Source organism: Mycteria americana, chromosome 2 (assembly GCF_035582795.1).
Source record: "Mycteria americana isolate JAX WOST 10 ecotype Jacksonville Zoo and Gardens chromosome 2, USCA_MyAme_1.0, whole genome shotgun sequence".
Classification (NCBI taxonomy): Eukaryota; Metazoa; Chordata; class Aves; order Ciconiiformes; family Ciconiidae; genus Mycteria; species Mycteria americana.
In genome coordinates this window covers 157,382,668-157,406,118 of record NC_134366.1, presented here as the reverse complement: position 1 = coordinate 157,406,118, position 23,451 = coordinate 157,382,668, and the positions used below count along the sequence as shown (strand labels likewise).

At 33.9% G+C, this 23,451-nt stretch overlaps 1 protein-coding gene across 1 annotated transcript in view; it reads left to right on the top strand.

Annotated features, from left to right (window-relative positions):
- Nucleotides 1-23,451, top strand: part of CSMD3 (CUB and Sushi multiple domains 3) — a 774,333-nt gene that overhangs the window by 686,335 nt on the left and 64,547 nt on the right. The window contains exons 51-55 of the mRNA XM_075495159.1: nt 1,361-1,546; nt 2,926-3,120; nt 4,880-5,053; nt 18,798-18,971; nt 21,591-21,764. Coding sequence (XP_075351274.1) covers nt 1,361-1,546; nt 2,926-3,120; nt 4,880-5,053; nt 18,798-18,971; nt 21,591-21,764 — 903 coding nt within the window. The remainder of the gene's footprint in view (nt 1-1,360; nt 1,547-2,925; nt 3,121-4,879; nt 5,054-18,797; nt 18,972-21,590; nt 21,765-23,451) is intronic.

The following is a 23,451-nucleotide window of genomic DNA, read 5'->3' as shown; positions in this document are numbered from 1 at the left end:
GCTCAGTGTCTTTCTTCGGTGATATTAGGTGAAATAGTACAGCTTTGTCTGATGTTTAGTAAGAAAGAGAAGATGGACCTTCTGGTCTTAACTAACTTGTCACTTTATCGCTCTGGGATCATGTCCTCAGACCCTCTGGAAGATGGAATTCAGTGACTTTCTTGGGGCCTTCACTGTCTCCTAATCACTGTTTTCTTATTTTCTTCTAAATGTGTGTTTGTCTCTAGTTGCCAGTAGATATTGTGATAGCCATCAGATATATGTTTCTATGGTTGCCCAGATGAGGTGATGAGCATATTGATAAGTTTTCTGTGATCTTTTCAGTACAGTGTGTCCCTTTTTTTAATTTTACATGTCATATGCAGTTTCTTTTTATGGCAATTCAAGCATATTTTAACATTGATCCTATCACATCTGTTCTGCAAGTTGTGATAGCATTAGTGCTTTACCTGTGTCTCAGCTGTGATTAGTAGCTTTGGTACAGTGCCGCACCTGGTGCCGCACTTGCTTATGAAGCAATCCGTCTTACGTCAGATCAGCTCACAATAGGGTAAAAATAGATTACTCTTTTTTATCAAGTATATATACATGATCTGAGAGGCTTAACCTTTCATATCTCTGTGTAAGCAGGATAGGTGGTCTCTTAGGGTTCAAGATTCCACTTCAAAGTAAAGTACTTAAGAGTTAAGTGCCTAAGCCCTATTTTTTTTGTATCTGACCTGCATTACATGTCTGGTGTTAAAATGTGGAAAAGTTTTGATTTTTATTCACAAAACAGAGCAAGCATTATTTAGAGCCAGATCTTCTCTTGGTATTTTCTTTCTGCTGAATAATTAAAAAAAAAAAAGTGGCTTACACTTTCATTTGCCAATTTTCAATATTTTCAAAAGGGTATTATCTTTCTACTTTGCAGGAGGAAAAATAGAATGCTGAAAGTTAATTTTAGTGCTTTGCTGGAGGTCACACAGTACATCTGATGGAAGAAACCTGAAGTACAAACTAAATTCCTAATGTCTCAGACTGGTGCTTTACTCATTCAACCAGGCTGATCATATTTTTTCCAGATATTGTCTATTGCCTCTTCTTTGATTATCTTCTGCATTTTGAACGGATAGCTGCAGAGTTATGAACCATTGTTCTTATTTTTAACCTCCTCCATCAAAAGACAAAAACTTCCTGAGATTTAATTCCCTAAAATTTTAAGGTTTTTTATTTGTAGGCTTAAAACACACATTAATGAGTTAAAAAGTCATTTTTATAAATTTAAGACTGTTGATGTTACAATGCATAAACCCTTTGAGATGAGGGGAAACTTACAGTGAAGAAGGTATAGAATAACTATGTCTTTCTCTTTACTCAGCAATATCATGTGGAATTCCTAAAGCTCCATTAAATGGTGGAATATTAACTACAGATTACTTAGTTGGCACCCGCGTTACTTATTTTTGCAATGATGGATATAGACTATCAGCCAAGGAACTTACTACTGCAGTCTGCCAGCCGGATGGTACCTGGAGCAATCACAATAAAACACCTCGCTGTGTAGGTAAGTAACACGTAAAAACTCTCCAGTGAGTAAGAACCTGGCTGTACATTTTTTTTGTTTATCCAAGGCGCAAATCTTCACATTACTTAAACTTTCAGCTTCAGGTTACTTTAATCTATGAATAATTGCTGGTATTAAATTATTATGAAATACATATTTGAAATGTATATATCTGAGATATATATTGAAACATTCTGTGACAGCAGAAGAAATACACTGCAGATTATAGAATACACTCAAACTGATACTTAATTTGCAGCTAAATCAAAGTTAATGGTTGCAGAGGTTTAGGCAAAAGCCATCTCCAGTGAGAGCTGCATAGTTCATATACTGTTAACAAACACTATTTGCTATCCAGAATTGCAAAGTCTCTGGTAGTCTGGGATACTTGTTTGAAACTGCTGCTTATTATTTATATTCAGCCCATCATTATAATCGTACACCATCTAAACTTGGGGGAACATCACTGAAGAGAAAATGCATGTTCAGTCCCAAAGAGAAGTGGATACCATCAAAGTTATAAATGGGGTATGAAAACCAGGGTGATCGTTAAGACTGATACAGAAATGTCAGAGTGCCTGATGCACATTAAAGTTTGGATTATCTCACCCAATGAATTTTGGAAAGGAAAGAAAACATACCTTATAATAATTTTCAAGGTTTTTCCCTTTTCCTTTTTTTTTTCTTTTTCTTGTTCTTGTAAATTGCATTCCCTCGTGCCTTTTCCTCTATTTGAAGAACCAATCTGAATGGAGAGAAAGTCTTTCCAAGCAAAGATTTCCCTCTGTGCCTTTTGATCATGAAAAAAATTGTTATGCTTGTTAACCTTTTTCAATTAGATTAGGGTTGTAGAATGTTTTTGCTTGGTTTTTGGAGGAAGAACACATAGAATTAAGACATGAGATAAAAATGTGTAGCTGCTGAAAAAACATCTTGGATATGGATATTATTTTATCTGTCACCAATGTGCAGCCTCTCCAAATGAGTCTTTAAGATCTCACGGAATTTACCTGGGTAGAAAAATAATTCCTATATTGAAATGTAGCTAACATTTTAGTAAAGATTCTGATATCTGATGTAAAGTGTCACAGGAGTTCTATGACTATCAATCTACAGTGAATTCAACCATGGTGTAGATTCTATCTACACCATTGCATAGCTCTGCATACACAGTTACTGCTCTGTCTGGGCCATTGATCCTTATTAATTAAATGAGACAACTTGTACCTGCTAACCACAGGCAATTTCAAATACAGCCTTACTCTTCAAACATTATGTCACTGTGTTTAGAATATATTTCTGAATTAATAATAGTACAGATTTTCCTAATTTGCCTGTACTAAGCCACAAATAACTATGTGTTTTTGTTATTCTGGAAGTTGTTACATGTCCAAGCATCAATTCTTTTACACTGGAACATGGAAGATGGAGAATAGTGAATGGTTCACATTATGAGTATAAAACAAAAGTAGTTTTCAGCTGTGATCCAGGGTATTATGGTTTGGGACCAGCATCTATCGAGTGTCTTGCTAATGGCACCTGGAGTTGGAGAAATGAGCGGCCTTACTGCCAAAGTGAGTACATGTTGTATCTGCATCTGCTGTACAGACTTCAGATAAAAATATTTTATTTGGCTGAAGTAGAAATTGACTAATTAAATATTGGAATCAGTTAATTAGAAAAATGTTTCCTGGCTGGAATTCCTGGGTATCCTAAAGGCTATTTATTTACAAATACAATCCATTAGGTTTAGTGACAAGGAAATATCTGTAAGCACATTTCTGGATTTTAAAGGTCCCTAAATCTATAAAGGTACAAATAAATAATAGAGAACGTTTTCCTATATATTTTTCTAGGTCAGGAATGCTGTATAGTCTAGAAAAATGCAAATCCTTTGTATCCTGTCTGCACACTTGATAAATAAAATAATCTCTCCTTTCATCTGGTTACCATACAGTGTGCAAGTCCACATCATTCTTACCATTAGCTGGTATCCTGATAACCTGCAATAACTACTTTTCAAAAAAATAAGTAATGAATATTCAGATACTTTAAACAAGCTAAATGTGTGGCTACAGTTATGCTCCCCTCCCCCACCCCAGTGAAAAGCAGGTTTCTTTATGTATTTAAATTTAGACATCTGTTTTTCAAAATTGTGGTGTTTTGGGTATACTTTGAAGCCCCAAAATTCTTCCTCTTTGTGAAACACCACATGATGTACATTCTGATTAAATGGGATATGACTGTGGTTTTGGTGCATGTATCTAAACTGTGTGTATCTGCATGTATGTGTATAAATCCACACATATCTAAAAAGCAGTAAAAAATATGTAGATAAGCCAGATAACTGTGGTTTAGAATATATTTAGAATTTATTGAGAATATATTTGAAACTAATAAAAAAAGGGGCTGAAATATGCAATTCTGAAGACAGATTAATTATATTGGAATTTAACCTTAATTTTGAGTTCTTTATAACCTACTGGAAATTTCATTTATAATTTAGAGGATTATTAAAAGTTAATTGCAATATTTCATCTCTGCTAGTGTTAAAAATATTGTGTATATGTCTGTATCTATATCTCTCTCTGTGCATGTAGGTATTTTACATACCATATATGTATTTGTAACCCTTTTTTCTTTAAAAGACAAACATTTTTCACTGTTTGCGGGAGGTTTTTTGCAACATTACCACTTACTTTTTTTTTTAGCGTAAAGTGTACTAGCTGCTTTGAGGCTTTGATAGTCCACCATCTTGTTTACTAATAGTAAAGATTTTTTTTCTAATTCTTAAAAGAAAATTATTGAAGAAAAATGATGATTTTGAATAAAAAGATGCTTTGTAAATAAATAGCAAGGAATTCCATGCACATCATTCACTCATTATAACAACGTATTGTGTGAATGCTAGGGCAAGCATTTCATTATGAACTAGAAGATAAAAATGACATCTTTCCAAAGAAACATAAAGATAATTTTTTAAATGGCAACAGTTGTGATATTCCAATATTAAGAAAAAGTAATTGATAAAACCGAGGTAGTTAAATACCAATTAACGTTCTGAATGGTGGTTTTTTTTAACTTTACAGAGCAAATTTTAATTTGTGTGTGTCCCCTGCTCCTCACTTTGTTAAGTATTATTTCTGGGGAAGCAACAGTCATTGTATGCAGAGTTTTTCATCCATTTTTTCTATAGAGCAAAATACTTCAAGTTGAGAAATTTATTTATCTAGTTGACTGGTTGATAAGTATTACTGGTTGATATGTATTATTGTATGTGTGTTTGTGATACTCAGCTGTACATTTCTGTTTTGTTTTGGTTTTGCCATGAAGTTATTTCTTGTGGAGAACTTCCTACACCTCCAAATGGGAATAAGATTGGAACTCAAATCACATATGGATCTACAGCTATATTTACTTGTGACTCAGGATACATGCTAGTTGGTTCTGCTGTGAGGGAATGTCTGTCTTCTGGACTCTGGAGCGGAATTGAGACCAGGTGTTTAGGTATGGATACTGCTGTCATGGCTTACCTATTTTCTTTCTCTCTAGAAAAAGTAAGCAAAGCACATCAGCTTGTCTCTTTCTGTTCGCACAGACATTGAAGAGAGTTCTGCATTTAAAAAATGTGTGTGGCTGGGTTGTTTTTATTATCAAATTATAACTATGGTTACCTTTCTACAGATTGAATCCCTTCTTCAATATATTCCCAACATGCAAAACCTGTGTCACTGGATTGCTGCATATGTCTCTAAAGTAGACCTATACATAAACAGCAAGACTGATTGATTCCAGATATGTCAGCTTTAATACATATCCTCAGAAAAATATCTGCATAGTAGACCTGAAGTCAGTGGTTATGTTATAGAATTAATCTGTACACTTGAAAAGATACAGGGAAAAAAAAAAAAAGAATGTTTGTGGAAACTTTAACAGAAGCACTGCAGCCTTATTTCTAAGAGAAAATCACTATCCAGGCACTATTTATAGAGTTTGACACCCGTTAGTTGTACATGTTTAGGCATCTTATTTAAAATACTCTGATGCCAGTCCCTGAATCATTTATGAATAAAATGAACATGTGATCTCAGTGAAACAATTTCAGGGCTTCTTTTTAATTCATTATTATCATGTGTACTTTGATCTAGGTTATTGTGTTAACTGTAGAGACATTGAATTTAACTCTACATGTAATTAACAGTTTAGTTTCAGTTGAAAACAAAGCTATGATAGTGTTCTGATTTTAGACTGCAATATGAAAGTCATATTGTACCTTGTCATTTGTGGGGGCATGAGAATATAAAAGAATATCCATAAACTCAGACTTTCAGAAGAATCTGAACTAGTATATAGATTAAATATAGGGGCTTGTTGCAATATCTCTTTGTGCGGAGAGACCTTTTACCTTTTTAGACTACTCTTCATCCCAAATAATTTTCCTTCTGTAATACAGCACTATTTGATGCAAACCTTCACTTAAGCTTAATTTGAATGACTCATGAATGAGCAAAAGTGTTGGTTATCAAGCTACAAGTCTGAAGCTGGAATGTTTCCTGACATATAGCTGAGGGGAACAGACAGGCTTTGCTTATGTTTCACTTTTACAATGAAAACCATTTAGCAGAGGAGGAAAAAAAGAAAAGATCTTCATGTTTGATTTTCTTCTAAGTTGTTAGAAATAGTAAGACTGAGTTCAATTCTTGTTTCTTCAACAAGTAATTTGAGACTTAAGACAGAGGGATGGGTTCAGCTAATGACAAGTCAGAAGTCAGAAATTTGCTTAAGAAGGTTGAGAAAGAAAATGTTGTCGGAATGTGGAAGAAATGGAGGAAATGAAAGAAATGGTAGAATGTGGGAGAAAGGAGATAAAATATAGCAGGAAGATCTATAGAATGGGTATTGTAATGATCCAAGAAATATATTTTTGTGCAACTTATGAATAAATCCTGGTGTTTGTTTTCAATCACTGAAAAATAGTAAGAAAAGAATTTAAATGTCACTTTCTATTTCTAAAGCTTTTCTGCTCACAGCCATAAACCGTTTTTATAATTTATCTTAGAGCATTTCCACTTTTACTTGCTGAAAAATATAATTATGCTTGGACTTAAGTGGCTACCAGTTTATTTCTATTTTAAGCATTGAAGATGCCCTTAAGAGTACACTTAGATGACAGTAGTGAAGTCCTACAGGATAAAATAATATCCTTTTCCAAGTATTTTGTTTAAAAATACAAGTTATTTTTTTCAAAAGTGCTACTCAAATAGTTTCATTTAACCATTGTTTTAGACAACTTAATTTTCATTCCAGTTATGTGTAATTTGAAAAATTTATGAAAGGTGGAATAAATAAGAATATAAGTATAAGCAACAGAACCTAAAATTAGTTAGTGTTGAACCTAATTAGATATAGAAGAGAATTAGAACATAAGTAATCTTTAAATCACCAAAAGTATTGACTGAAATCCAAATTGTATTACAACACAAATAAAATTCCATGACATTGTGGACAGTAGTGTATGATTTTAATGACAGTCATAATAGTGTCAGAATATGTTGATAATTTTCACAGCCCTTTTTTGTGTTTCTTTTTCCATTCCCACTTCTTTTATTACAAGGAGTAGGATAGTACTTTATGGTTATTGAATCTTAGGATACAGTAGATGGGAAGGAGAATTAGAACATTTAATACAACTGCCCTCCTTTCTGAATCTCACATTGTTTTTGCAGAATACCTAAATAACAATGTAGTACAGTGTTAGTAGTCATATTAATGTAATGATCTTGGTTTGATCTTTTGCTGAATGTAGTGGGAAATTGAGTCCTGGATCAGTATTCTTGTTCTCCATAGCTGGTGAGAAGAAACAATGTTCAAATTGAAAAAATAAACAAAACAAAACAACAGAGAACTCCTGAAGTAATTTTGTTGTGGAACTTTTAAAAACAAATAAATGTTTCACAAGATTTTATAGTGAAAAGATATGAAAAAAATCACTTTAGTCTTTCAAGTTAAAGTAACAGTCAAAGAAAAAAACCATGGCTATTGTGTCTCCAAGGTTACAGACTGCCTTTCACAATTTATTGTGCTTGATCTTTTTTAATACTGAAAACATTGAATCAGTTTCTGGGGGAATGTCTATGTAATAAATCCTAGAGAAACATTCAGAAACATAGAATAGATTTCTATTAAATATCCTATTCATAAAAAGAGACTGACAAATCTGTGTATTTTGTTATATACTTTCCTCTGGGAAAAATATTTAAATATTTGATGAAGAAATTAATTGTTCTGTTTCTGTTTATATGAAAACTTAGCATGTGTACATTATTTTATTTATGACATTAATTTTATTTGCTTTAATTTACTGACATGAGTAGCAATGATCATTAAAACATATCTTTTCATAACTATAAAAAAGTTTTGAGGGTTTTTTATTTATTTATTTTAATACCTGTAATCAGCTATTTATTAAACTGAGCATTTCCCAGAGCAGAAATATATAGGGTCTACTTGGTTAAGTCCATAGTACCCTCAGATTCTTTTAACTGATAGGTGAATGATGAATAAAATTTCCCAACATTTTCCTAAGTTTCTCTAACACCTAAGATTTTCTTAGGTTTTCTTTAATTTCTTTGATTTTCTTTAATCTCTAAGATTTTCTTCCCTTTCTTCATTAGCACTATTTTCAGACTTTTTATTAACTCAAAGAAGCAGCCCTATCAGATGATCATTACTTTTATGACATCATGATTTGAGGATCAGGAGTTACCTTTTTTTTTTTTTTTTTTTTTTTTTTTTGGCTAATGTAGCTTGGCAGGAGGAAATACATAGACATTTCCAGAAAGCAGCACAATTTTTAAAGTGACTGTGGATAGAAGTTGATGTGGTGGAGTATGTGCTGAAATGAATTTTCTTGAGGTCATTTGTTGGCTTTGTTTCCAAAATGGAAACCAAAATGTTTCCTGTATTATTTTGGTTACCATGTCAGAAAAACCTAGTTAAAAAACCCCAACAAAGTAAAGCTAAGAAACAAAAATATAGCATGCTGTGAAAAGCCTTTCTGTTGGATCCAATTCTTCTTATACTTAAAAGCAGCAGCTGTTTTCTTAGATTATTCCAAAGCATTCTGATTTCTTTCTAGGATCTTGCTCATTGTTAATGTAATGTACAAAGTTTCATGCTTCTATTTGGGGGGTATCTGATTTTATTGAGTTTCTCTCAGTTGTGTTAGCTGCATGACTGAAAGTAATTTTAGAAGATGCTTAGACATCACATCAACGAAAACCATGTGAAATCTGGGAAAAAAAGTTTATTTTCAACCAATTGTCAAACTCATTAGAGGAAAGATATCTTATGCAAACTTTTCTTTTTTGTTGATTGGTGAGCTTACTCCAGCTTTTCACATTTCTTTAAGTTGTGAATCCATGCTCTTCAACTCAGATGGACTACACTTAACCTTCATTTCTTAATTCCTTCTTCTTTCTCAGTTCCTCCAGACGTCTAAACATATTGACAAAACAGATCTGTTGATACTCTCGACCTTATTGTCCTGGTCTCAGCTGGGATAGAGTTAATTTTCTTCCTAGTAGCTGGTATAGTGCTGTGTTTTGGGTTTTAGTATGAGAATAATATTGATAACACACTGGTGTTTTGGCTGTTGCTAAGTGGTGTTTACACTGGTCAAGGACTTTCCAGCTTCCCCTGTTCTGCCAGGTGCACAAGAAGCTGGGAGGGGGCACAGCCAGGACAGTTGATCCAAACTGACCAAAGGGCTATTCCATACCATATGATATCATGCTCAGTATATAAACTCAGGGGAGTTGGCTGGGGGATAGCGGTTGCTGCTCGGGGACTGGCTGGGTGTTGGTCGGCCCATGGTGAGCAGTTATATCACTGGGTTTTTTTCCTGGGTTTTGTTCCTCTCTCGCTCTCTTGTTGGTTTTCCTCTCATTACAATTTATTATTGTTATTAATTTTTGTTGTTGCTGTTCCAATTATTAAACTGTTCTAATCTCAACCCACAAGTTTTCTTACCTTTGCTCTTCAGATTCTCTCCCCCATCTCACTGGGGGGGAGGGTGAACAAGCAGCTGTGTGGTACTTAATTTCCGACTGGGGCTAAACCACAACACTTATTTACCAAAATTTATTGCTGTCATTTCCTACATATGTCCTAGGAAGAATCAGCAATTGCGGAATGATAGAAGTGTTCAAGTTAGTATGAAAGTTAGTATGAAATCTAAAATCAAGATAAACAATGACATATGATTAAATTTTTTAAAAGTCTATAAGATCTCGTATTTTGTTGTTTATTGTGATGTTATTAAATGATGTTATATTTAGTTCACTCTGAGAACTAAACACACCTTTATAAAATGCTAAGTATTCATCCGACTTAAAATGCAAAAACAAAGAATGGAGTTTATTTGGCCAATAAGACATATGGAGGTGTGTTTCTAATACATGACTAACACTGGAGGAGTTTTCAATAAAGACAGACAGGTAGCAGAAAAAAGCTAACTGGATTAGAGTGAGCATTAAATGTCAGCATTTGTTCATACTCACCATACAATAGTATCAGGAATACCTTTCATCTGTTTTCCTAAGAGAAATAATAAAACTCACATACCGTGTCTTTGTCTGCTTTAACAAATAATCTAGTGCAAAGGAGCAGATCATGAGACAAATAATTGATTCTGAATTCTCTATATCTGCATTACATATGGTTCAGAGAATTTTCCTTGGATAGTATCTGGTCTAGTCTTCTGGGCTAAATGTTGTCATTTCTCATATGGTTCTAAGTTGTCAAAAGGACCTGTCAATAACTTTGACCCCTTTGTCTCCAAATGGAGATAGAGCACTTGTTTTGTGCCCCTAGAGTTGAGCTTCTCAATGTGCTTCATCTGAAAGGAAGCTATTTGTTCATAGCAAAACCACTCAGCACATTTAAGAATTACAAGGAGGATCTGAACCAAAATGCTCATGTAGACACAACCTGTGACTTGTTAGCTGAGGAATTTTTACCCCAGTTTTACTCAACTCTCTCTTCCTTTTTTCCTGTAAAAATACCAATTCCAAACACTAATGAGTCATTGGTGACAGCCTGCTACTCACAAAGAAAATACAATGACATAGGAGGAAACAGTTATCCAATAGTTCTGTACAGAGCAATGCTGTCAAGAGGGTAAAAAAAGTAGCAGACATACTGGCTGGGGCAGAGCAACCGTATAAGCTAACAGTGAAGAATATGCAGTGCATTAATCAATCAGTGCTGTGGAAAGGTGTGGGACAGGTAAGGATCTGCCATTTAGCACCTCCAGTTTATGAATAACTGAAAGATAACTTGATAAGGGATGAAAAGTTTTTTCATAAGACCGGTTTATAAGATGTGTGTATATTAGTGAATGAAAACACCAGTGGGGAGGTTAAATAATCAAATTAGAAGGTATGAAAAGATATTAAATTTATGTATGTTGTAGATCAATTAAATCAGGAACTGAAATTATATATATTTGAGGCCGCACCTCGAATACTGTGTTCAGTTTTGGGCCCCTCACTACAAGAAAGACATTGAGGTGCTGGAGCGTGTCCAGAGAAGGGCAACGAAGCTGGTGAAGGGTCTAGAGCAGAAGTCTCATGAGGAGCGGCTGAGGGAACTGGGGTTGTTTAGCCTGGAGAAAAGGAGCCTCAGGGGAGACCTTATCACTCTCTACAACTACCTGAAAGGAGGGTGTAGAGAGGTGGGGGTCAGTCTCTTCTCCCAGGTAACAAGTGATAGGACAAGAGGAAATGGCCTCAAGTTGCGCCAGGGGAGGTTTAGACTGGATATTGGGAAATTTTACTTCACTGAAAGGGTTGTCAAGCACTGGAAAAGGCTGCCCAGGGAAGTGGTTGAGTCGCCATCCCTGGAGGTATTTAAAAGACGTTTGGATGAGGTGCTTAGGGACATGGTATAGTGGTGGTCTTGGTAGTGTTAGGTTTACGGTTGGACTCGATGATCTTAAAGGTCTTTTCCAACCTATACGATTCTGTGATTCTGTTATATTTATGTTATATGCAACTTATGCATTTGGAAGAGCAAGGTAGAACAGTAGAGTTGGAAAGTTATCTTTCAAGTCCTTTATTTGAGAGGAAGGTTTGCATACTCAGGAGTGACTGTACCTTTAAATTTCTATCAGGTAAGGACAAAGGAACTGTAGTATTTATATTTTTCCAATCAGCTTTTAGTCACTGAAAGGTTTCTGTGGCTATGTGTCCTCTGGAGTGTAGCCTTTCTACCACTATTTTCATCCTTAAAACTTTTGGAAAACCATACAAGCAACTAACTTCTTCCTCTTCGCTGTTTTTAAACATCTTTTTTTAAACTCATGGTATTTCAACTAAAAGGGAATCTGTATCTCCAGGGATACTGAACTAATATATCTAGAGTTAACCATATGCTTCTTTTTGTTCTTCAATACGACCGCATAATAATAACAGCTAGACTTTCAAATGAGGTATATGATGATCTTTAAAGAATTATTTAGCTATTTCAAGGAATTCAGCAGAGAACTGTGTTCTTTCTCTATCCATGGCCCCCTCTGTGGGCCATGGATTAAAAAAGATTAAAAGAATGTTACCATTCATCCTGAACAGTTTTAGTACAGCTTGAACAGCTAGCAAGGTGAGGACCTTCTGAAACTAGCAGGAGAAAGCTCCCAAACCTTTTTTTGTCCAGGGCTGTGCCAGTGTCGTTTCAATACTGTGATTTTCTACAGAAGATGTTGTTTGTGAACAGGAGGATGTAAAAAAATATATCTTTATAAGAAATGCAAGCCCTGTAGAGAAGAAAGAGATTCCAGCAAATAATTCTTCCCTCCTCAGCTGAGGTCATCTTGACAGATTAATTAACTTTGTTGAATAATAACCTAAATCTCTTTTTTCAATAATATATTGATATGTAGACTTCTTTCACTACTATGTTCATGTTTGACATTACTGACAGCTAAAATAAGCATAGGCACATTTTTGCCATTTAATGTAAAGATTCTGTATTCATTTATTCCTACTCTTGCATCTCACAGAGTAACCTGCAGAAAAGAAACCTTATTTCCAGCTGAGGTTTCAAAGGTTCTGACACTAAGTTATTATGCTCATTCTTCATTGCTAGAGCTGGATTTCTTGTCAAGTTAGGTAATATATTTGGTGCTCACACATTATTAATATCCTTCATTCCTACTTTTTGACTAATTTTGTTTCTTAATAATATTCCATGTAGTTATTCTTCTCAAGCTTTGGTAGACTGGAAATTGAGAATGTTATAGTGCTTATTTCCCCTCTCAGATGTGCTACTCAGTAAAACCTTCACATTTAATCTCTTTCTTTGTAGCATTCACTCATAGCCTTTGCAAAAGTGACATCTTTTGATTCAGTATTATAAATTACGAGTTGCATTAAGACCTAGGGGCCTCAACTGGATTCATAGAACTGCTGTACATGTCTTTCATATCCGTATCATAGAAAAGATGGAACTACACCGAGTCTTACGATACAGCACTAAAACAAAGACATTGACAATGAACAAGGCTATCCTGAAAACAGTCTAGAATAGTCTAGTCTAAAATAGTCTAGTATCCTAACCTAGTGTGAAGTCAATTATTTACTACTACGGTGTTAGAATACTATTCCCCCCCCCCCCCAATAGTAATTATGATAATCTAATTGTTGCAAATTGTTGAATGGAGACTTTGCTTAACACTTTCTAATTTTATTTCAGCTTTTCTTCTATCCATAACCCAGTTCTTAATGCAGTGCAGTAAATGTTGTATTTATTATGTGTTCGTGGCAATGTACCATGCAAAGGTGTATTGTTTTTTCTCTCACTCATTCGTTCTGATAAACACAGATCAGAAGTACAATATTGATCTTGCTGCTTGAACCACTTCCTCTGTCCCATATTTCCCACAAATCTTATATGACTGTTTTTCATTTTTTGTTTTCAATAGCCTTCCAAGGTGACTACAACAGTTCTATATTTGCTTTTACTTGGTCTTAGAATCAGAATATTACTTTGGGGATAAAAAAGTGATATTGCATTAGATAATAACAATACTATTAAGTCTTTTATCCATGATAAGTAGATATTCAATTACTTATTGGCTGTTTAAACAGGAGCATAAATTGATAATAGAAGCAATATTTCTTAAATGCTTTCTCATCTATTTGCAAAATAAATTTCCTGGCAAACAAAAAAAATAAAAAACCCCAGGAGACAATGCTGTTGCTCAGTAATTGTACCTTTGTTTTCCCAGCAGTACTCTTAGTTTTTTCTCAGCAGTTCTTTGCTTTCTACTTCCTTATCTTTTTGCATCTGTTTTCAGTGTTCTGCCATAGTTTTTCTGGGAGATTTTGTTCGTATTTACAGAGAGGTCTCTCAATATGATACCCAGTTTGCAGTATTTGCATTCAGTCCCCAGTGAAAACACTCCACCTGCAGAGCTTAGCTCCTGAGCAGTTTTGTATCTGGATTGCATTTAGGAGGAATAATTTAGCTATATCATTGCGAAAGATAGTTAGCCACACCTTACGGTTATATTGAATGAAGGCTAGTCATTACAACAATCAGTTTTATCATTTTATTCAGTTTCATTACACCAAATTTCACAACTAAAATGTTCCTCTTCAATAATGATTCAGTTGGGGTAAGTATGACATATTTCTCAAATGAGAACAGATTTAAAGTTATGTCCCTTTATGGCTTTGCTCTATTTTTTACAGTAGTGAAATTGTATGTCACTCCTTGTTTATACCAGTGTGACAAAACTGACATCAATTACATGGTAGATGATATATATATAATACAAGCAAATGAGTGGAAAAAGGTTTTAGGGATACAGCTGTGAGATAAAATGAAGGAATAAGAGTTGATCTGTGATGCCATTGCACAATAAGTATGTCTCATTCAGAAACAAAGGCAGTTTCTCAGAAAACTATACTTGTGCAGTATTTGTTTTTCTCAGACTACCAAAGAATCAGCAGTAATCTGAAAGTTTTGAAAACTTTCAACAATCAAAAAAACCCTTCAAAACCCCAAACTCACTATTTTATATATATATATATATGCACCTATATATATAGATGCAAACACATAATACACAAAAAAAAGCATCAAAGGCTACTGAATGGCACTTCAAAATTAATTTCAGAATGTTAATAAAGGGAAATAAATATCTTTATTTGCCACAAATCCCTTAAGAGTTTAAAATGGAAGTCCTGAAAACCAATTAACAGCAGAATTGATCATAAAAACTACCAGGATATGCAGTAATGAATATGAGCATGTCCTTAATGTATAATGAACATTTTGGAATTCTTTTCTTCACAGGTATCTTAAGAGAAAAGTGACAAAAGGGAAGAATTCTATTAATAGTCATGAGAAAAATAAATAAACACTTTGCTTTTAGAAGAAATACAACAAAACCAGAATAGAATGGAAGAGAAACTAAATAATAATTACTCTTCCAGATATGATTGTGGATGGTGGTGGGGTTTTTTGTTGGTTTGGGGGTTGTTGTTGTTTTTCCTTCCTCTTCTTTTTTTCTTGGTATTGGAGAAGTAGTGATAGCAACTATTATAAGTGAAAGGTCTTTATTTCATCTGAGGGAGACCAGCTCTGTGGATGTGTGAAACAGAGTGGGAAATTAAAGCAAACAAAGAAAAAATCTTCTGGAAAACATTAATGAGTCTCTGACTTTATTGCAACTTAGGGAATTTATTCAGCTGCATAAATTAGTGGAAATTTCAGTAGTGTTCTCAAAAGTTCTCTTAACTGTGTATACCATTACATACACTTTCAGTAGTAAACATACTGAACTGCTAACCACATGCACCTACATGACAGATGGTATTTCGAAAATGAAACAAATAGGGCTGAACCCATTGGTTTGGGAGTTTTGTTTTTTTTGTTTGCTTGTTTTTTTGGTTTTTTTTTTTGGGGGGGGGAGGGGGTGGTGTTTGTTTTGAATTTTTTTTATGTCTCTCAGTCAGACAAAACTTCCCCTGGAAAGAAGAGTGAAAACTGGAGACAAATCCTGCAAATCCCAAATGTTTTTTATTTGTTTTTAAAATTGAGATGAAAAATGTGTCACAAGTCTGGTATACCATGTTTTTAAATTATATTTAATTCCTCAACACTGACACAGTAAGTTGATTTAGAATTTTGTTATGATAGAACTACAGTTTTATAATATTCTTCATACATTTAGATTTCTTTATTTTTCAGTTTAGAAACCTTACACACGGATAGGATTAGGCTCTACTATTTAAAAAATATACATTTCTTTACTAATAATGACTAGTTCACAATTAGTCATGCAATATAGTTAATGCTCCAAAGATGTAACTGTTACACAGAGTGGGAGGAAATAATCAAGGCAGAGGGATTTGAAGTAATAGAATCATAGAACAGCCCAAGTTGGAAGGGACCTTGAAAGATCATCTGGTCCGACCTTTCATGGGAAAGGGCGCTGAGATGGGATTATCTAGCACCCTACCCAGTCACATCTTGAAAACTTCCAGTGATGGGGACTCCATCACATCCCTGGGGAGATTGTTCCAGTGAATGTTTGTTCTTACTGTAAAAAAAAAAATCTTTCTTATGTTGAGATGAAACCTCTCCCAGTGTAACTTGTACCCATTGCCCCTTGTCCTCTCCATGTGAATCCTTGAGAAGACAGAGCCTCCGTCCTCTTTGTAGCCACCCTTTAAGTACTGGAGTACTATGATAAGGTCCCCCCGAGACTTCTCTTCTTCAGGGACTAACTCCGTCAGCCTTTCCTCACAGGGCAGGTTCTACAGCCCTTTCATTATCTTCATGGCCCTCCTTTGGACCCTCTCCAGTCTGTCCACATCTTTCTTCAGTGGTGAGGACAAGAATGGACATAGTACTCCAGGTGCAGCCTGACAAGTGCTGGGTGGGATCCCTACCGATATCTCTCCCACTGCTAGTAATGATCCTGCAGATACAGCCTAGGATCTGATTTGCCTTTGTTGCTGCAGCAGCACACAGCTTGTTGTCCACCAGAGCCCCTAGGTCCCTTTCAGCAAAGCTGCTACCCAGCCACACAGATCCTAGCAGGTACTGGGCTCTTTGGTTATTCCTTCCCAGGTGCAGGACCTCGCACTTGTCTTCGTTAAACTTCATACACTTCTTGCTAGCCCGCTCTTCCAGGCTGACCAGGTCTCTCTGTAAGATGGCTCTCCCTTCTGACGTGTTCACCTCACCACCCAGTCTGGTGCCATCAGCAAACTTGTGAGGGTGCTTTCAATCCCATCATCCAGACCATTTAGGAAGATGTTGAACAGTGTGGGGCCCCATATCGATGCCTGGGGGATCCCATTTGTGACAGGCTGCCAGACTGAGTAAGAACCATTGATCACCACCCTCTGAGTGTGGCCTGTTAGCCAATTCCCTACCCATCTTGCAGACCGCCCACCCAATCTGTACCTTGCCAGTTTGTCCAGGAGAAGGCTATGGAAAACAGTGTGAAATGCTTTACTGAAGTCGAGGTAAATAACATCCACTGCTCTCCCCTTGTCAACAGAAGATGTCAAAGAAAGTCAAAAGAAAAGAAAAAAATAAACTCAAAAGTCAAAAGAAGTCAAAACTAGGGTCTGAGAAGTTTATGACAATGAGGAAGTAGGCTGAGAGGATGGGAATTTTAAGTGATTTTAAATTTTCTCAAGCTAGACAGAGACATTAATACAAGACTTACAGGTGATTTACAAAGGGATTTTCACCTGTTGCGGTTGCATGTTTTTTGTAATGTCCACACACAGTTGCAGAAACTGCAAGGGGATCTTAGTCACCTGATATGTTGAATTACTTCAGTTTTATTCCCTCTGCAGAAGTCAAATTGCACTCATCAATTGAATCTGTGTGAAGGTTCATATATTACCTATATTGTAAATTCTGATGGTTTTATCATGACTCATACAGTGAAATACTATACATGGCTTAAGCTGCCCAATGCAAGTTATAAGAAAATCTCAGATTTGCAATTTTTTTTTAATAGGAAGTTTCTAGCTTTTAAAGTTGAAGGAAAATGCTGAAAATTACATCAGAATATTATAAACACTTAATAGTTCAAAGGAAAAAACAATCCAAACTATATTGCTTCTAAATGTCCTTTCTTATTAGCAACCCCATCTTTTGGTGGTTTGGTTGTGGGGTATTTTTTGAGGAGAAATAGAGGAGAAAAGGACAGCAGAGGAGTTTGGGTGGCTGGCAATATATTTTTTCACTAAAGTACTAGCTGAAACACAGCTTGGTTTTTTTTGCTTGCCTTACTTGTTTTTGCAGTAAGTTCTCTGTCATATGTCACAGTCTCCATGAGGTCAACCATTCTCAGAGGATTTTCCATTACCACATTATTTGCTGAATCACAGTGCCCATTTTCCAGAGTTCATTAAGAAAAATAGTAACAAATGGCACATGGTTCATTCTTTTTCCCAGCCTCTCTCTTGATTAAATGTCTGTTTGTGACTGTCATAGTGTAAATAAAATATTTCTCATATTTTAAGAATACAGGGTAGAAGATTAGGCCAAGACATAGAAAGGTCTTTGGTTGCAGGACATTTGGATGTAGTTGCACTGACTGCCTTTAGCCCAAATATGTTAATCTCTTTGGGATTCCTCCGGGATCAATAGGAGAGGAAGAATAGAAGACAATCCGGGGAGTCAGGTTCCAGCAATAAATTATCCAAGTTAATTTGTTTCCATTGTAAGAAGGCTATATTTATAACATCCATATGGATTGATATTTATAATGGATTGGATTGATATTTATTATATTTATATTATTTTTACTCGTATTTGTATGGATTTTTAATATTTATTTATATGTATAATGTTGTAATGTTAACTTTATTAAGTTTAATCTTAACCGAAATAAAACTAAGCGACTAATATAGATTTTTACAGGTTATAATCAAAAGGAGTTACTCATACTTTTTAAAAAGTAATTTGGTAACATATATGACATTTAATCTCTTTGCTACACTGTCTTTTTATAATTTTTTATATGTGTACAGTCCTACCTATACAAATGCAGTACTGCAGTTTTCTCCAAGTTAATAAAAGTAAACCTTTGAATGAAGTTAATAAAAAAATTGAAAGATGTTCAGCTTTTCTTAGTTTTAATTAAGGAGGTATTTGTCTGGCATATTTACTGATCATTTTTTCTTTGTTTTTTTTTTATTTACTTTGAAAAATCTAGCTGGTCATTGTGGTATTCCAGATCTTATAGTCAATGGTCAAGTAATTGGAGAAAATTATGGATATAGAGACACAGTTGTATACCAGTGCAGTCCTGGTTTTCGGTTGATTGGTTCTTCTGTACGAATATGTCAACAGGATCACAACTGGTCTGGTCAGCTTCCATCCTGTGTGCGTAAGTAAGCATGGCAACACATACTGATTTATGTTACAGGAATGTCTATGTCAGACAAGATGAGGAGTGACTTTGCAACTTAGTATTCATTTCCAAAAAAAGATTTAAAGCAGATCGTCAAAAGTATGTGGCCACCTAAAATCTGTGATTCATCTATCAGGTTAAGTTTAATGTTGTCACTTAAAATTTCCATTGCATCTTTTGGCTACTAAATATCTGTCATTTATATGTGTATATGAAACTTCTTCAAAAAGTGATGGGACTTAGGCACCCAGGTACTCAAATTTGAAAATGGCTTAATGTCCCTTGGTGGCTTTTGGAAATATTTAATGTACATTTACTTTGACTGCGGTAGTTAGATAAGTAGATACTCTTGAATTACACTATCAGCACTGATGATTAAAATGTTTGCTTCAACAAACATACTTTTTTTTTCTTCTTCTCACAGAGATACTATTGTTTTGTTTTCTGGTTTGGGTTTTGGCTTTTTTGGCATGAATTTTGTATTTTGTTAATGATGCTCCTTTTGTGTGATAAGTGTGTCAACATGTCAAATGGAATACCATTAAGTAATAACAGAAAGTATTGTATTCCATTTAGGAAAATTTGAGAATTCTCAATGGATTCTCAAGCAAATTACAACTATGTTTCAATAATTCAGGTTCAGTAATATCAGTGTATTGAAAATGTATTAGTCTGCCTCCAAATATTCAATTTTTTAGCTACATTTTTGTAGCAGAAACTATCTGAATGATGAATCAATACAGAATGTTAATTCATTACCCTTACTGCTCACTCTTAACTTTGTTTTACATAGAACTAGATATACATAACACTACTATAATAATTATATTTCTTAATTTTTTTTCACTTTATGATCTAGTAATAGATCATTACTTCTTTATATTACATTTCAGACCAACACACTTCTTTATAGGTAACTTTATAGGTAACTTTAAGGCAATAAATTTAGACAAAGTTATTCAAGAATTTCTAAATTAAAATGTTAATATCAATGTTAGAACTGAAAAAAAAAATTTTTGGATGTGCTCACAGCAGAGCAAATGGACGTATTTTCTTCCTCTAATCAAATGGAAGCTGCTTGTTTGAATACAGGATGATGGGCAATACAGCACTTCAGAAAAGGACACAAGACTTGGGAAAAAGCTTAGACTTGCTAGGAACAGCTCCACTTCAGATCAAAGGTTCAAATGAAGTGTAGTAAAATAGTCTCATGTTTCTTTATTTGTTTAACTTTAATGTTTTAATTGAATTTTTGAGATTATGTGTTTAAATTTAGTGAATTTGACCTTTTCACTTTTGAATGCACCATTTTTCTTGCTTATACAGTGGGCAGACATATTACTACTGTTGTGTATTGCTACTGTATATGCATGAGTATTATTCAAAATTTTATGCAAATTTCATACTTCTGTTTTCACAAGAATAATTTTTGTTATTATTATATGTACATTAAAAAACATTTCTGTGCGCTGAATGTATGTCTTTGCCTGACAGTTTTACAAATGTTAACAGTTTAGTGTATGATTCCAATTACTCTTTTGGGGAAAAAATATAATTCCTTATATAAAAATTTCTGATGCCGGTAACATAAAGATAATATATTTAATTCAAATAACTTAGTGATATTAACAGAACATACAGAATTCAATTTAACTTTCATTCATAGAATATACTGTGACTTGTTTGTATGCTATACTAGTTCTTAAGGACCATTTTCACTTTTTTGATGTTGCTAAAAGTTTTATTTTATTTAGATTATATGAATGGGTTTCTTTTAGAGTTACCATGATAAGTCTATTCTACACAGAGAAAAAGAGCATATATTTGTAAGAGCTAACAAAATTTAGAAAAATACGGAAGTTTCTAAAGTGATAAAAATTTGAGTTAATTTATTCTGTGGTTTTTTTTTCATTTTAAATTACTGATGAACATTTTATTTATCAACAACTGGAGTTTGTTAAAACATAGAAGAAAATATTTATACATTTTCAAAATTATTTTGGGAAAATTAATTTGTGTTTTATTTTCCTTACTATTTTTGCATCTGGTCTTTGTGAGAACAGAAAAGGAACTTTACCTTCTATAGTCAGTTTTTGTATAAATACAAGAAAAGTTTCACAGTGCCCATAATGTTTCATATATCCTGTCATAAATTTATAACTTCACTAAGTACTTAGACCTCAAAGATAAAACAGAGTGAGTCACTAATAAGACATATTTGTAAGAAATAATACCTGAGGAACTAATGCACTGAAATATTTTCTTTTAATTTCAGACTATATGTAATGAAAATCAAATGCTTGCTTTTCTCCTGATTCTTCAGAAAAGTTTTCTTCATTTGCCTTGATTACTGCATGGCAAATTCAATTCAGTTAATTTAAATATTTAAATAAGTGCTTGAACTAAAATATGTCTTAGTTCTTATTCAGTTCAGAGAAATGTGAATCTTTCATGGAAAGTACTTAGGACCTTATGACACCAAAACTTTAAAATACTATTATATAATGATTATGTTGATTATCTATTATATCATAAATCATGAAAAGTGATAACAACATGCACTGTTTGTTTTCTGTTTGTTTTGTGCTATGCTAGCTGTTAGCTGTGGTCACCCTGGTAGTCCTATTTATGGAAGAACAAGCGGAAACGGTTTCAACTTCAATGATGTTGTGACATTCTCATGTAATACTGGGTATGTTATGCAAGGACCAACCAAAGCACAGTGTCAGGCTAATAGGCAGTGGAGCCACCCACCTCCAATATGCAAAGGTAAGAATGCAAGCATTTACAGGTTTCAAACTTAGTTGGAAAATTAAGGTTGAAAAATAAACTGAAAGTAAAGGGACACTGTCAAGACAAAATGATGCCTGTCTTACTAACAGGCATCAAATTACTAAAAAAGATGTTTCATGAGTCTATGATTCTGTGATGTTTCAGTTAGGTCTGTCCTACATTCAGGTTGCCAGGATAACTGTTGTAGAGAAACTTTCTTATGTGTCAGTAGTTTGTATTGATTTTTTTAAATGGTTTCTACAAGTTCTTTAAGCAAAATTATGCAGATATAATTAAGAGTTTAAATCCTGAAATAATGTTCTCTGCATTTTTAGCCAACATAGTTCTAATAGGTGTATAAGAAAACATACTTTTTTTTCCTTTTACATTTCCATTGATCTGACTGCTCATCTTGACTTTTAAAATTTTTACTCTAATTTGTTAGCATATTCCATTTGGGTTGGCTCTCAACAATTATGGATATTATATTTAAAATTCTTTCACTGGAAATAAAAGAATATTATGAAATTAATTCTGTTTGAGTTTTCATAAGCACTTTTAGAAAGGTTTTATCACCAGTGTCCTTTTTAGGTCTGTTGTTATGAGCTTTTTAAATGTTTTAGTTGTTCTCATTTAGAAAAAGGTACTTTTTGCCGTAACCTGCTTACAGATATGCAGAAATTGTATTGATTGTTTTTCAGCATCTTCCCAGCAGCTTCTATGGATTTTTATCTGTACACAGCCTATGTTATGTATTTATAGCCATTTTTTTTTCTATATTTTCCTTCCAATAGGTGTCCTTCACTTTCCTTTGATCACTTTGGCTTAAGAAATACTGCCAAATAGTTTACAGAACTTAAATTTCCAAGGACCTTTTTGGTGATGAGAAGTTATTATTTTTTAAATTTACAATACTAAGCATGTACTGTCTATTAAGGGTTACCTAATAAATCTCATTTTCAGTCCAGTTGCTATAAATCACCTTGGTGTTCTGCTATTGCAGAGTAATGTGCCAAACTGTCTGATATCTTATTGATCTGTAGGGATCATAAATAAGTTGATCAGGTTATTCTTTGAAATTTTACAGTCCTGAAATTTTATATTGGTTTTAGAACAGACTTTAAAAATAAAAAGAACTAACTTTGTGTAGAACATTATTAGTGGTGTCTGTAATGTGCAGTGAAATCAATTCTAATTAATATGATTTTGTTATATTTGCATTGAAGTTAAATTAAAAAAATAAAAAGATGTTACCTTGCACATTTGTAAACTGCCTAAAGTGCAATATTATAGAAAAGGCTGCAGTCCTTTGTGAAGGCTGAATTTGCAATTGTCATATAAATTCAGCAGTGCACTTGCTGTTATATTGTCTACAACTTTGCTAAATAGCTAGTTTCCTAGCCAGCTATAATAATAGTGGAAAACTATTGAAATGGTCAAAGCTCCTTGTATTTTCTTTCAAGTGTTCACTACTCCAGGTTTATTAATAAATAATTTTCATTATTTAAAGTACATGCTTAATGACTTGAAGATGAATGTTCAATTGTTATAAAATGCTTGTCTACAAAAATGAAAATGGATAGAAATATAGCTCAAATTTTCCTCCAGGAAAAAAAAAAAACCAAACAAATTTTCTACACTGTCCATCAATATAATTAAAAAAATTGATCTATCATTTAATGTT